Source organism: Humulus lupulus, chromosome 2 (genome assembly GCF_963169125.1).
Source record: "Humulus lupulus chromosome 2, drHumLupu1.1, whole genome shotgun sequence".
NCBI lineage: Eukaryota > Viridiplantae > Streptophyta > Magnoliopsida > Rosales > Cannabaceae > Humulus > Humulus lupulus.
The window spans coordinates 75,996,469-76,011,477 of NC_084794.1; the positions used below are offsets into that span (position 1 = coordinate 75,996,469).

Sequence of the window (15,009 nt, forward strand, 5' to 3'; positions counted from 1 at the left end):
TATTCGTCCTCGGACGAGTCATATACCTGGCCAGGGTGATCAACTTGTTTTTGTTTTCCCTTCCAGTGAGAAGGAGGAATGGGTTCTGGTCGAGGAGTGGAGTATGGTTCCCGGACAGTGACCCCTGTCATCGGTCGACTCCCGGGAGGTTATGAAACATCCTGTGATTGGGAAGCATCTTCAACACCTTCTCTTGTGGCACTCCCAGCAGTTGTTTCCTTCACCTCATGGTGGGGCTCCGAAAATCCTACCAACCTAGGTTGCTTTCAGTAATCAACTCCTTTACGTTCTTTTCAATATAGGTCATGTTGGACAAGGCAATGACCCTCTCTACCATGGCTTGAGTAGGCTTTGGTCAGAACCATGCGCCGATATTCATTAGAGTAAATTAAGAAGAAAAAATAATAATAAATGACCAGAAGTTTGAACAAATTCGAGAGGAAAAATTACCTCCCCATGTAAAGGACAGGTTGTCCACTACAATATTGGTGGTAAGGAAATACTCTTGGAAGTATTTGCCCACATTGAATTTGTAGGTTATGCCCGTTAGGAATGTGTGGGAAGACTCTTGATGACAGAAATGAAAAAATCCCATGTTATTTTTGTTGGGCTTGGATTTTAAATCGAACAGGTAGTTGATTTCGTGGAGAGTGGGTATAGGAAATTTTTGTGGTGGTAAATGATATAGAGTGCTGACAATACTTTATACCTGTTCAGAGTAATCTAGAATGGAGAAATGTCAAAGTAATCCACCATTCCTCGGAAGAATTCATGCAGAGGAAAAGTATCCTCGGCCTCAATGTGATACCTCTACCAGACACTATAAGCGCCTTCGGGCACGTTTGCCCTCTGGTTGGGGGTTGGATTGAATAGTTTAATCCTAGGAGGCCATACTTCTTGTGATATTTGGCCACCATCCTACTCGATATAATGCTAGGAGGGGCAACGTACCATGGTATATCATTTTTTGCGACCTCTTTTACAAGGGCACAACCAATGATAATCTCAGGAGGTTGCTCGGTTGCAGCAGGTCAGTTAGTTGTAGAAGGACCCTCAGCATTGGTCGCATGCTAGCCAATGTGAGGATGAAGCACTACAAGAAAAAATGATTTTAATAACACCGAAAATGTGTTATCAAAACATACCATAACACTTTCTGATGTGTTAAGACCGACTATGTTATCGTAGGTCAGGGTGCTTTACATAACACTTTATCATTGTTATACAGATGTGTTATTATACTGCCAACGATAACACAATTTTTGTGTTATTTTAATAAATAGATAAGTGTTTAATTATGTTATTTATAGTCGATTATATAACACATTTCAATACTTATAAATTTGTGTTATACTGCACTTTAGTATAACACTTTTTTTGTGTTATACTACACTTTAGTATAACACATTATTTGTGTTATACTACACTTTAGTATAACACATGTGTTATATTAGCTTAGAGAAACATAATCTTTTTTTACTTACACAAAACTAGGAAAACAAATATGAAAGTTAAAGCCAAATAAGGTAACATAAATAGATTTTTATTAATTACTCAAATGTAATTACAATATTTAGTCTACTAGTCTAGGCTTAAGAAATCATATTACAACATAATTTATGCCCAATTCAGATTCCTTTATCACTAAATACAAAACAAGAAATGTATACAAAAATTAGTGAAATACATTCTTCCATTCTAAAGGCCTTAACTACAAATGTCAAGAATTGTTCCAAAGAAATCATCTCAATATACCTGCACATTGTAAAAAAAAATCCTTTTATTATTAAGAACATAAGACTTAAGCTAGTTTCCACCTGAAAGCATATAAAGTTTAAATTAGTTATATGAACTAGTTTATATAACTAACTAAACTGCCATTTAGCCAATTCACTTATCAGTGATTCATTGAGAATCATCACATACTTTAATTAACTTATGAAATATATGGAATGGATGCAACTTATAGTTTAGTCCCTTCATGTTGATTGCAACTTATAGTTTAGTCCCTTCACTTATCATTTTTATTCTCTCTTTTCAATCTGAATATGATTCAAACCACTTGTAAAAAAATGTGACTGAAATTAATTGTATATTTATATAAATAATTTTTACACAAACATAATTCATTATATGTATAATTTCATTGAATTTCCTGTAACACAAGTATAGGAGCCAAAAAAGGGAAACACCATAGTTTTCATGCCCAAAACATAAGAAACACAAGTATCAGATTAAAAGTAAACAAGGAATTGAAGAATCAAAATAAATTCAAAGAGAAAAGCAGAGGCTACAAAACTAAATGGGTCAGTTTCTGAGTTGAAAAAAATTCTGATACAGGGAGCTATGTCCCTTGACATGGGAAGACTATTCACATGATATGGCATTGGAATTTTCTCTTATGTGGTAACTTTTTTGACTACCACTTAATTGTTTATATTTCTAATGATAATATATTCATATTATTTATACTAATAAGATTACTAATGATTGAAAACATGAACAGGTCCCAATATATATAGCAGAGAACAAAATGAATAAGATTACTAGAGAAATAAAAATTGTTGTCCAAGCTTTGGGAAAGACCTGTAACCAGTTGAAAAATCATTCTGTTAACAAGACATGATTCACTTCTGAAAGCACTAGTTGTTAATATTATTTAGTTATGTTAGTTTGTCTACTGAAGAGTTTGTTATATGGTAGTTAGTTTCATAACTAACCCCTCTGTACTACTCATTCTCTATATAAATAAAGCTCTTGACTAACTCTCTTTAATGAGTTCAATTTAGGCACCATGAAAGCTGAGAAAAAAAACTGGTCCATGCACTGTTTTACCAATCCCAGGAAACATCATTTCATTGTCATGACAAGAATCAAATTGAGGTTTTGCTGATCAAACTATTAAATTTGGTTATAGTTACAAGACAGGAGTACCTGTGTGGTGCTGCGAGCAACTCCGTCCCATTTGTTGTAAGTGTTTCTGCTGTTTTCTTTCCATACTCCAAAATCCATACTACAGAAAAAAAAAAAGAGAAACTGTCCAACTCGTGTTCCTGACTTTTCCAATTTCAAAACAAGAAAATACAGATTTAAACAGAGTTAAAGTCAAAGGCATAACAAATACAGATTCTATAATATATGTTCATTCACATAAATACAATGATAAATCTTGCCATAAATCATTGCTAAAAAAGTTGTCCTTAAGACAATATCAACCAAATGAAACTAAAAAAATTATTTTAGTCTAGCAAGTTTAGACCAGTCTTTTCACCAATTAAATAGTCTAGTCTTGAATCATAAGTATAAATTTGTTGATAAATGAATTGTAATTAGAACAAGGCATTTACCAAATAGCATAAATTGCATTAGGACATGATGAAAATTAATAATACACATAGACCAAAATAAATTGAGAATGATCAGCCTGCATAATGCACAACCACAAGCATATAAGCTCATAAATACATTGAAGAATAAATTCGGCACTAACACAACTGATAACTAATTTAAGTTTTAGGTGACAACAATAGCTGCTAATTAAAATGAAAGAAATGACAACACCAACCATTTTAACTTGTCGCATCCAAAATAGAACTAATACAAATGACAATAACAGAGTTTTGAGAGACCATTTAACAAACGGTTGGTGTGCACCTCATTTGTTTGAATTAGATTATATTATATGTATAGGTTTATGCTCCACCAAAATCTGTGTTTTTCTATTTTGTCTTGATGGTATAACTATGAACTACTATTCGAATTACTATATATATATACATATAACCAAGCTCTTTCAAGTTTCAATACTATTAAAGAAAGTGTGGAAACAAAAGGAAATTCATTTGAAATATAAACTCAGTACCTGATCCTCTAGCTTATTGATATTATGAACCCTTTCTGTCTTAGCTCCATTTGTTTTCTTAAGATCCTTGTTCTGCTTGAAGTTGGCCCAGGAAAGAAGACTATCCACAATGCCAGACTTTACCACTGCAAGTTTAAAAGGTAAAACATAAACAAAGATACAAAAAGTAATGATTAGTGATCTAACTTGTGACGCGAGCTACATGAGTTCCACCCTTGATTGTGGCAATCGAATTTACAAAGCTAACCTGGTTTAACAAGAGAAAACAATCAGAATAAAAAACCCTTAAAAGTGCAGAACAACATCAAAGTACTCTCATTAAACATAAAAATTCAAATACCTGTTGAAATTGCCCATCACCAAGGCTCACACAAACCTCCCACTTGTCATTCACTTTCTTTGTGATCCTGCAGAGAAATGGTCAAAAGAGTATGTTAGCAAAAAAGATAACAAATGAAGAAAAAAAAAAACCTTAACTAGAATCAGTGTGAAAAAAAAAACCTTGGAATAGTAGCATCTGATTTGCGGGCAGAGCGCAAATAAAGATCAACATAATCTAAGAATGATTTCACAGGAACTCGTTTTCCATTAAGTTCCACTTTCACATTATTCCCAAGGCATCCAGCCATATCAAAAACTCTCCTTTTCATCAGCGCAACAACATCATCTTCTAAATGTGTCATGTTAAACTTAGCCAAATCTGGCTTAAAAGTCACCTTGGTCCAATTGTCACTCTCCTTGCACTTTGTGATCACTGGATCAGTTTTCTTCCCCATGTTATTGGAGAAAACCTTCAAACAATCAACAGAAAATCCAATCAAATCAATATGTATGCTGAACCCAATTTCAAATTAACAACAGTAGAGAGCTTGTCTTAAATCAAAATCAAGAAATGAAATTTATAAACAAATTAGTCCCAATTTATGGAAAAACTTCAAATCGTCAACACACAAACCCAATCAAATCACCATGTTTGCCAAACTATGCTGACCAAAATTTCAAATTAACTAAAAAAGAGAGCTCGTCTGAAACCCAAATCAAGATATGATCTTTAACTAAAAAAGAGAGCTTGTCCGAAACCCAAATCAAGAAATGATCTTTAACTTAAAAAGAGAGCTTGTCCGAAACCCTAATCAATAAAACACATGAATAAACAAATTATTTCCAAATTAGGGAAAACCTTCAAATATTCAACACGAAACACCAAATCCACTCAACAAGTATACTAAGCTCAAAATTCAAATTAACTAAAAAGATAACTTGTCCGACATCCTAATCAAGAAATGAACTTCTATACCTACTTGTACTTCTTCAGACGCTTTCCATCAGCGGTCTCGATGATAAACTCAGTTGAGAAGATATTAGTGAGCTTAGCACCATACCCATTTTGTCCACCAGTAGTTTTCTTGACATTATCATCATAGCGCAGGCTGAGATTTTGGTATGAATTCATCCTTATTGAAGGTAGGAGCATGTAATGCATGCACTGCCTGACAAAATAGAAACCTGTAGAGAAGAAAATACACAACTCAGTAACTGCTCTATAATTTTTTCAATGCACAACTCAACAATGCTGAGTTATATATGTCAAAATTCTGGATTTAACTATTACCAAAACAAAACAAATACATACATTATATTTTACCAGCAAGTAGGACACTGATGAACAAAAACATATTTTAGAGCAGCAATGTGTACTACTAGGAAGGATGAAGCAATGTGTTAAAGAAAATACAAGTCATTTAGGAATTTAATCAAACAGATTCAATGCACACATTATCACATCAAGAGAATCAGAAAAAACTTCATAGATTATTATGCAAACATGTGTTTATGAAAAAACACACATACATGTGTTCACTGGAATTTATCAACACTAAAGTAATAATTTAAGCAAGCACCAACTTACGTCAGCTAAAGAATTGATTATTAACACTTTCAATTAACATAAACACCCCCACCAGTGGAAAGAATATATCAGGAGTTAACTAATAACTGTAAGACAAAAACATAAAATATAATTTGAACTCAAAAAGTATATATTGAAAATAAATCACACAAAAAGCCCCACTTATGGACTAGATTGATGGTTGTAACAAACCTCGATAACAATTAAATAGTAGCAGATTGCAACATCAATGTTGCCCTTCTCCTGCAGCAGAAACATAATAATTGTCTATTATATGCTTGCAGGCTAAATACTTGACACTGGAACCATAAAAGATACTAAAGATTACCTTCCAAGCATTTTCCATGTTTCCATAACACTCAGCAAAGCGAGGATCAATTTGAATAGCTTCTTCATTTTTTGTAATGCACGTATCAAAATCATGTAGCTAAAACAGAATAAAATAAAATTTAAGAATCAGGTGCAAGTTAGGATAACCACCACATGATTATGTAGTAAAGCTTTAGCTTACCATCTTAATACTGTGTCTAAGGTTTTTGCTGGCTCTCTGCTGCGGATAGTTCGTCTTCCAAAGCTCCCTGTATATAGAAAATTTACAGTTATAGAGCACAAGTATTCAAAATAAAGGTTGAAAATTTTAATGAAAGCCCAAGAGCCTAATTAGTCTCACTAGGAGTCCTAATCCTGATGCTAACTAATTAGACTCCTTAACTACATATAAAACTATCTTGAGTGGTCTTATGAAGTAATGCATTGACTATGTAGTCAGTAGACACAATTTAACCATGTAAGAGAAATTACTAAAAACTATCAGAAACAATATGAATAAAAGCAGTATAAACTCAAGCTAAAAAATTGATTTTTATCGGATTAAATTACGAAAATTCATTAACAAGATATGAGTCAAAATGCTGCATTAATAAATGGAAATTCACATAAATATAAGTTCAGAGGCAATAAAATTAACTTCAATTACATAAGAGATCAATAACCCATAAAAAAACCATATTAAGCAATTATGGTGACTGAGTGCCACAACGCTGAAAGAGCACTTGACAATGGTCCCTTCATCTCCTTCAACAGCAGGTGCTACAACACTTGATTCCTCACTAATATCAATAACAGTGTCAATAAGACGCTGATTTATTTCCCTAATTTCGTCTTTAAGAGCATGAATTGCCTGCAACAAGATCACCATAGTCACTTCATAGGTATAAGTTTCTGAATGGATATGATAAAATGAACTCTTAGCACAGCATTTAAGGGCATGGCACTAGTGTAGCGCTTCATTTTCCTTGTCCCGTTAGTTCTGTCATGGCTCATGAAATTTCTTACATGTAAACGACAGTTTGTCATAGCAACTAAATCCTCACCAAATGCAGCTCTAGATCCATTACTGGGAGCTGATCCTACAAACCTATCAACCATGCTGACAACAGAGCCAATGTCCCTGACAGAAGCACTCAATGCCTTAGGTGACATAGATTTTACCTGGAAACCAGAGATTATTATAAATCTTTAACCAACAACAAATGAGGAACCACCAAAAATGAATACATTATCAAGTGAAAGGAAAAAGCAATGACTAACTGCTTTCATTAAACGCTCGAGTAAGCTGGCAAAAGAAAAAACAGACTCAAGTAAGCTTACAGTATAAGAAAAGGTTCACTTAAGCTAAAAAGTTTCAATTTCTTTCCCTTTTCTACTTTTATACTATGGGTTTTCATTAATTTGTTTATTTTAATTAAATTTCATATATTTTTTAACAGATCCTTGTAAGTAAAAATGAGAACGTACCTGCTGTAATTTGCCAGCAATTTTCTGATACAATTCATGAAGTTCAGGTAAGTATAGTTCCTTCATTGTTTTGATCTGCCGACAAATGAAAAAAAAAACAGTTAACTTTAACTTTTTCAGGTGCCGATAACTTAAATTAACATGCATCAGTCAGCTACATAGTACATGCTTTTATGAAATATAATAACAACCATAATTTCTGTCATTCACATAATGTCTTCATTGTTTTTTTATCCTCCCAATCAGATATTTATAGTTTATTACTGCATGTATGTTTCACATTCTTTGTCATCCACAATTATCTTAATTACTTCCATAACACCTACAGAATCCTAGCTTGATAGGTGGAATTAGTTTGATGAACAAGTCATATTACCTTCTGGTAAACCTCTTCTTGCCAATCAACTCCACTCGCATGTCCAGTTGCAGCTGAATCGACAGATGCTACAAAAGGATGTTCACATAATATCATATGAGAAATGCAAAATTGCTAATCATAGAAACCTTTAAAATAATGCAAAATTATACAAGGCAACAACATACTTGATGATGTCTCTAGAAGAGGTCTCTGTGGTTGATATAACATCTTTTGCTGATCAATTACATTTTGACCTGATGGTTGAAGCCTCATTTCACGTTGTAGTGGATTTGGCTGTTGTTGCAAACCCAACTGTTGCTACATCTGCGGTTGTGACTGAATCTGTGACACAATTTGTTGTTGTGGTTGTTGTGCCTGAGATGGAAGAAAATTATATCCACTCTGTTGCAATTGTTGCTGCATTGGAACTTTGGATTGTTAGGAACTGTGCAGTTGAAGTTCATAGCTATATACCTGTACAATAAAGCATAGACCACATATAAATATATATGCCCATCTGATCTCCTCTGTTTTTTATGATACAACCAGTCATAATACATTAAGCTTTAAACAAAAAACACCCACATTTGCAAGTGCTATAAGCAAATAAAGAATGTGTATACACTTTCATGCTAAGATCTGATGAAAATTACATTTTACTCACAACCTTAATCTGCTTCCCATTGATTTCTAAGGTTGAATCATCTACAACCTTAATGCTTCCTTTGAATAATCCATGAGTAGAGTCATATTTAAACATGTAGACCTGGATAAAGAATAGAAAATATCATAACCATTTTCACATAATGGGATGACCTTAGAAGACAATTAGAAGTAATTGTTACTTAAGTTGAACTATTAGCAAAGGACATCAATTTAATAAAATACTCTGAAAATACTCATTTCATTCAGATACATATAATTTCATGTAATATAAAGGTCATTCAAGGTAGTATCCTAAGCCTATTAATGACCATGGTTTATCACTACAGCCACTGCTCACCTCAGACCATAATCCAAAAAATGTGAGAAATTTTAAAGTGCCAAGTTAACAAGCTACCATGCTCTCAACTTGACATAAACATAAGCTCACAAAAAATCACAATAAAATCCAAACTGCAAGCATTACACACAACAAGCATAAGCATGAATCAAGTTAGATCTGAAAGAATAGAATCATGTTTTGATCAATAGATAATTGAGATAATTATATGCAACTAAATACTTGGTAACATTTATAGAGGGTTTAAGGTGATAAAAATAATTTCAAAGCATTTAATGATCCGGATTTAAGACATCTCTCACATTTAATAGCGGTGAGAATAGAAATTATTTAGTCAAAACTATGAAGAGAAGATAGCGTAAAAGTGAATTACAAGTCCAGGAGACTAGATGATTTCTTAAGAGAACACACAATGAGCACCTCCATTCCTATGAGGTGTTTATCAAAATTAATAGCTACTGAAATAAAATGCAATTTAAACGTTCTTCCACATACTTTATAACATAGTTTGCCTTGACCATATTAAAGTAGAGCAGAATCATTTTAGCCACTTTAGACAAAAAAAAATCACCACATTCAACAACATACTATTAACACAACAAGAAATCAAGCAAGCATGGCACAAAAACTTGACTTAAGTCATATCATTATACATTATGAAGCAAACATCTAACCAGGTTGTAAGCAAAGACATGTCAACCAAATATTATGCTCGACGCAGTCTTACAAACATAAGAAAACTTTTTTGCATCATCTGCGTAGTGCCATTTTAATTTATAAATTATAATGACTATTCATGAGCATAGCAACAACATTGGCAGCTGAAATCCATCAAGTTGCAGCTAGCTTGACATCCTTACCATGTATTTAGCATCAATAAAAGGATCATTCACTGCCACCACGTCAATATCATCCATGAATATTGCTACTCGTAAAACCAATCTTCCAATCCGACCAAAACCTATATGAGCCAAGCATTGAAAAAGCATTAACAGTACAAACATGAGTTCTTTAAACATCAAGCATTGTATATAATATATTTATAAACCCCGAACAAATTTAACAACAAAAAAACAAAAGAACAAAAAAATGCGCTGGCGATAATCGAGAAAATAAACAAGTTTAAACCGTAAAATAGAGGAATAAATTCAAAAGAATATGTAACCGAGATAGGTTTTTGAGGAAAATAAAAGAAAACTGCATACAAAATTATATACACACGTGAATATATATAAACACGTTAAGCTCGACTAGGGAAAATAATAGCAATAAAATGGTCGATCAAATGGCACAACGAAGATTATTGATTGCTAAAAATGATCAAAGGGTTTACGGGAGAGCTTAGCTAGAGATAGAGAGAAAGTAAAGAAGACCTTAGGAGGAGGACTGGAGGAAGCAAGAGGCGCAAAGATTTCAGGTCTAGACGCTTCAATCAGAGCAGCTTCGTTAGAAGATCTGAGCAGAGAAGAGAACGCCATTGTTGACTATGTACAGAGCTTTCTCTAACTCTTTCTCTTTTCTCTTCTTCTTTCAACAACCCTAAATAACCAAATACCTTCTGGCTTTATGCGCCTCTTGGAAACTGGCACAAGCCGCCGCTACTAGTCCTCATTCCCCATCATCAAGTCCCCTATCCTCAAAACCCCTTCCGGGGACCCAAAAGAGTCTAGCTTGACTTGCTCTGTGGGTAATCGGAACCGACAAACGGGGCATAAGTTATGGTGAGCGAGCTAGGGCAGAATGCAGTCGGGATGGTAGAGATGCTTAAAGGAAGATTTCAAGCAGGGAGAGGCGCAGATGGGTGCGAAGAAGAAAACAGGAGAGTTATAGGCGGGCTAGGAAAAAAGGGGAAAAAAATATAACAAGTTATAGGTGGGCACCAAAATAAATTAGCGCCATTTTTTTTATTTTACAACATATATGTATATAATAATACTTTTTCAGTAGTATTATATTCTTGTGTTATGCTAAGGGGTATTTGGTGTAGTGAAGGATCTTTTTCTTCCTTTGAGAAACGTGTTTCACTCGTGCCATAGAAGGGTTTGGAATGGGATGGCTAGTCGATGGTATTCATTGTGTTATGTTTGGTGAAATGGGTAAAGTAGGCGACTCAGAGTCTTCGAACAACAAATTTAGAAGCTCTTCTTCTATTGACCTCTCACCTCCCTAGGGATCGTGCATGAATATCTAAGAAGAATAAGGGGAAGTGAGAATCTACGACCAATAGGGAAAGAAAAGCAAAAAATAAAGGAAACACTGCTCGTGGATAAAAGTTAAGCTTTTATTCGACCTGCAACATCCAAGTAAAAACACAAAAACCCTGCGCACAAGTTGGACAAAACAGATCAAAAAGTGAAACTAATTTTTTTTTTCATAAATATTTTTCAACTTCAAAAATAGGCGTGAAAACTTAGTTTTTCCAAAATACCAGAATCGAAGTTTCACTTCACTCTTGGATCCAAAACCAGTACTAATAAACACAACTACCTCTTCTAAACATCATTATATGCAATAAACTATCTAAAATACATATTTCAACCTAGTATTCTTGTGTACTTTTTACCTAAACCCAATCATATTTAGGAACTTGCTGAGAACATCTAAAGACAGTTACAAACATAGAAGAATCACAGCCAAAATACTGGTAAATTGCTACAAAATCCAAAGGGTTTGTTCGAAAACATACTTGGATTGAACATTGTTGAAAAAATTTCAATAAGATTGCTCGAAATTGCTCTTAAGGCTTCAGATTGCATTGAGAAATGCTTGAAGGTTTTTGTAGAGTTATAAGAGTTCTTGAAGAAAGAGAAAATTCGGGTAAAAATAAAAAGGAGTGAGGAGACCAATATTTACTCTGATCGGGGTATTACTCACGAGTAATGATGAAAGTAGGGTTTCGAAGTATGGGAAACTACAATAATCGTCAAATCATTCATAGGAAACATAAAAGGTCATAATTACTTACCTTTTCGAGAAAATAAGTACAGTCGGATGTGATAGGTTGGGAGATTACTGATTGAGTAAGTTTATTAAATATTGTTCGCATTAAAATAAACTTGGGGCGCCAATGTTTCCCTAAATATTTGCATGATGACGTGGCATGTTAAAGAGGCACATGAACAACATGTGACTGATTGTTAATGTAGGAATTGTCGACCTACGATTAGAGTATCAGAAGAAATTGAGTTGCTCAATAGACGCAAGGGATAGGTTTAACATCGAAAAAGAAGATAGACAGAAACATGTTACCAGGTTTGCTCATGGGACCGAGCAAAATGCTCAGAAAAGGTTATAAGTTAGATATTTCAGGCATATTTATTAATTCAAATATAATCAATGTTATTGATATTATTATTTTATTATGCTTGTAACACATGTTACAGACGGCCCATAGGCTCATATGTACGTCCATGGGCCTATAAATAAGACTCATACGATTCATTTATAGGGGACACACGAATTTGTATTAAGAGAGAAATAGTGATTTTATACACAATATTTGTATCTATCTTCAAGACTTGTGAAACTCTGTGAACCCCTGTTCGCTGATCGGAGGTTTTGGAGTCCTTCTACATTAATAAACATACTAGGTGGACGTAGCTCATTACCAATCCTTGGGGCCGAATCACTATAAAATCCTTGTGTCGTTTACATTCTTGAATTCTGTTTTCTTATTCATACTGTTTTTGTGACTCTGTATCGTTGACCAAATTCAGGGTCAACAAAAAGTATATAAAAATATCTTAAACTATAATTTAAATAAAAAATTGTATTTGGATTGGTGCTGAGTCCATTTATTGTTAAGGAGGAGGTGGGGAGGGGGGGTGTTCGATTCTCCATTCTCACATTTTTTTGCAATAATAAAGTGGGTCAGAAGAACTTGACTGAAAACTATTACAATTTCTCAAACCATATTCTTTCTGTCAACTGAATATTGTTAGGCATTATACTTCTAATTCTGGACTTTACAGTATATTGAATCCTTTGAACAATTATATTTGTCGTATAAACATTTTGCTTCCATAGTGCCTCATTTCTACACCACCAAATCTGATATATCATAGCTGCCAACGCCACCATAAGGACTTGTTTCCTGAACTGAGATAACCTGGTTTTAGCAATACACAAATCTTATTTACCAAAAAAAAAAAAAAAAAGTGGGTCAGCCATATTTGGGCTCGGCAAGACATGAAGCACGACACAACATGGGTCATGTTTATGGCCCGTGCTGGACTTACTCTTTACAATATGGGTCGGCCCGACCCGACACGAATTTGAATACGTGCCCGATCCGACCCAGTCCGAATTATTCAGAAGCACAAAAATATGAGTCGGGCCGACCAAGCCACATTTGTAGCTTTAATTGAGACATATGAGTTAAATAACATTAAATTATCAATGAGTCTTATTTGTATTGTCGGAGTGTTAGACGCTAGGAATATTCCTTTCAAAAAAGCACTATGGGGCTGTTTTATATGGGTTAATCTTGGAGTGAGAATGGTAATTTTGAATATTTGTTATGAGGGTTTTCACTTTTTAAGCCCTGCAAAATTATTCTAGTAGGATTCCAACTATTGCATGAGAGAGTAATTTTGATTCCTTAAAAAAATGGTGGAGTGGAAATATTATCATAAATTATAATACAGTGAGTCTTATATTTAATTAAATTAAAAAAATAATTAAATATTAATATCCAGCCTAAAATACACGATACGTAAAATATTTGTCGTCATCTCTTTTCGTTTGTCATTGAAATATCATCTTCACTTTAATTTTAGGTTATATTTCTTCAACAATTTTAAAATTTTACTTTCTAAATTTTATTGAATTAAATATGTATTTTGTGAGTAAATCACTTGTATTACTGAAACTTTTTTTAGCTATTCATTTATTATTATTATTTAATTTTTGTAAACTTTATTTATGTTTTCAGTATTAATTTGAATGCGACATCACACTTTCTTAATATATTTTTTTATCAAAATCTTTCTTAACGAGTGATAAGCCAAGGAAAGTCTTCTATTTGGGTTTTGAAACGTATCTGTTACTATCTCTTTCTTAGGGAAAATCTCTAGAAGAAGCTTGAAACGATTAAAACATGCATATGTTATCATTTGCTCCCTATTACTATTCATCAATTATATGTGTGTTTTTGTTTGCACAATTCGTTTGTTTGCACATGTATAAGAGCATTATTTATTAATCTATTCTTTCTCTCGTATATCTTTACTTTTGCACTGTTTCTTTTTTTGACTTCTTTTGTAGATCATCATCAAGACAAACATTAGTGCTGCATTTTTATTAATTGGCTAAATTGGAACAAGATCATACACTGAAAAAGCTCAGAGCAAATACTAAATCTCACTAGGAGGACTCAAATAAAGACTAAGTTGATTGTAATGATAGAGTATGGCATAGACAAAGAACCTAGATGGATAAATTATTATTCTAAAGTTCTCAAAGGGATACAATAAATGGTGAGTTGCCTTTCTTGAATATAACAATACAATAAATTTGTAATCAATTCTAAACCAGCAACTCAAACCAAAGGGTCCATAACCTTGAACAACATGAATAAAGAAAACATATATATACTGAAATTGACAAAAACCAAAGTCGTCGAAGGACAAGGTTGATAAACATTATTATTAAACAAAACAAACCCAAAATAGAGCTTAAAACTCTAAAGAAAAAGTTAAAACCCAAATAAAAACAACCAAGACATTCTCTATATATTCATGCTTAAGTCATTCTCTCCCAACCCTAAGGTTTCACTCTTGAAGTGCCTTTGTGGAAAGAAAACCAAAATAAAGTTTAGCAAGAGCATCTCTTGAGAATTTGTAAAGCATATACACTCTCATGAGATTAGATGCCAAAGTACATACCATATAATCCTATCAATAGCCTATAATTTCACCTTTATACTTCGCAAGTGTAAGTTATAACTTGGAGAGGATTGGTGAGATGGTGCAATAAGATCTCGCAATCCATTGAGATAAAAATTATAATCTAGCTTTTATTTATATGATATCCAAGTAAATGAGAAAATATTATTCTAATCATGATAGCTAGAGCATGAT

The 15,009-nt window shown here is 33.4% G+C and overlaps 1 protein-coding gene and 1 long non-coding RNA gene across 2 annotated transcripts; both read right to left on the minus strand.

Moving 5' to 3' along the window:
• Positions 1-5,959: 5,959 nt before the first annotated feature.
• Positions 5,960-6,524, minus strand: LOC133816120 (uncharacterized). Its single transcript, XR_009885023.1, has 3 exons — positions 6,283-6,524; positions 6,100-6,198; positions 5,960-6,014 (listed from the first exon to the last, which is right to left on the minus strand). It is a non-coding gene; the product is annotated as an uncharacterized LOC133816120 (long non-coding RNA).
• Positions 6,525-6,646: 122 nt separating this feature from the next.
• On the minus strand, positions 6,647-8,154 carry LOC133814416 (mediator of RNA polymerase II transcription subunit 15a-like). Its single transcript, XM_062247378.1, has 6 exons — positions 8,112-8,154; positions 7,945-8,012; positions 7,569-7,643; positions 7,017-7,262; positions 6,805-6,951; positions 6,647-6,682 (listed from the first exon to the last, which is right to left on the minus strand). Exons 1-6 carry the CDS (start codon positions 8,152-8,154, stop codon positions 6,647-6,649), a joined length of 615 nt encoding a protein of 204 aa, XP_062103362.1.
• Positions 8,155-15,009: the final 6,855 nt, after the last annotated feature.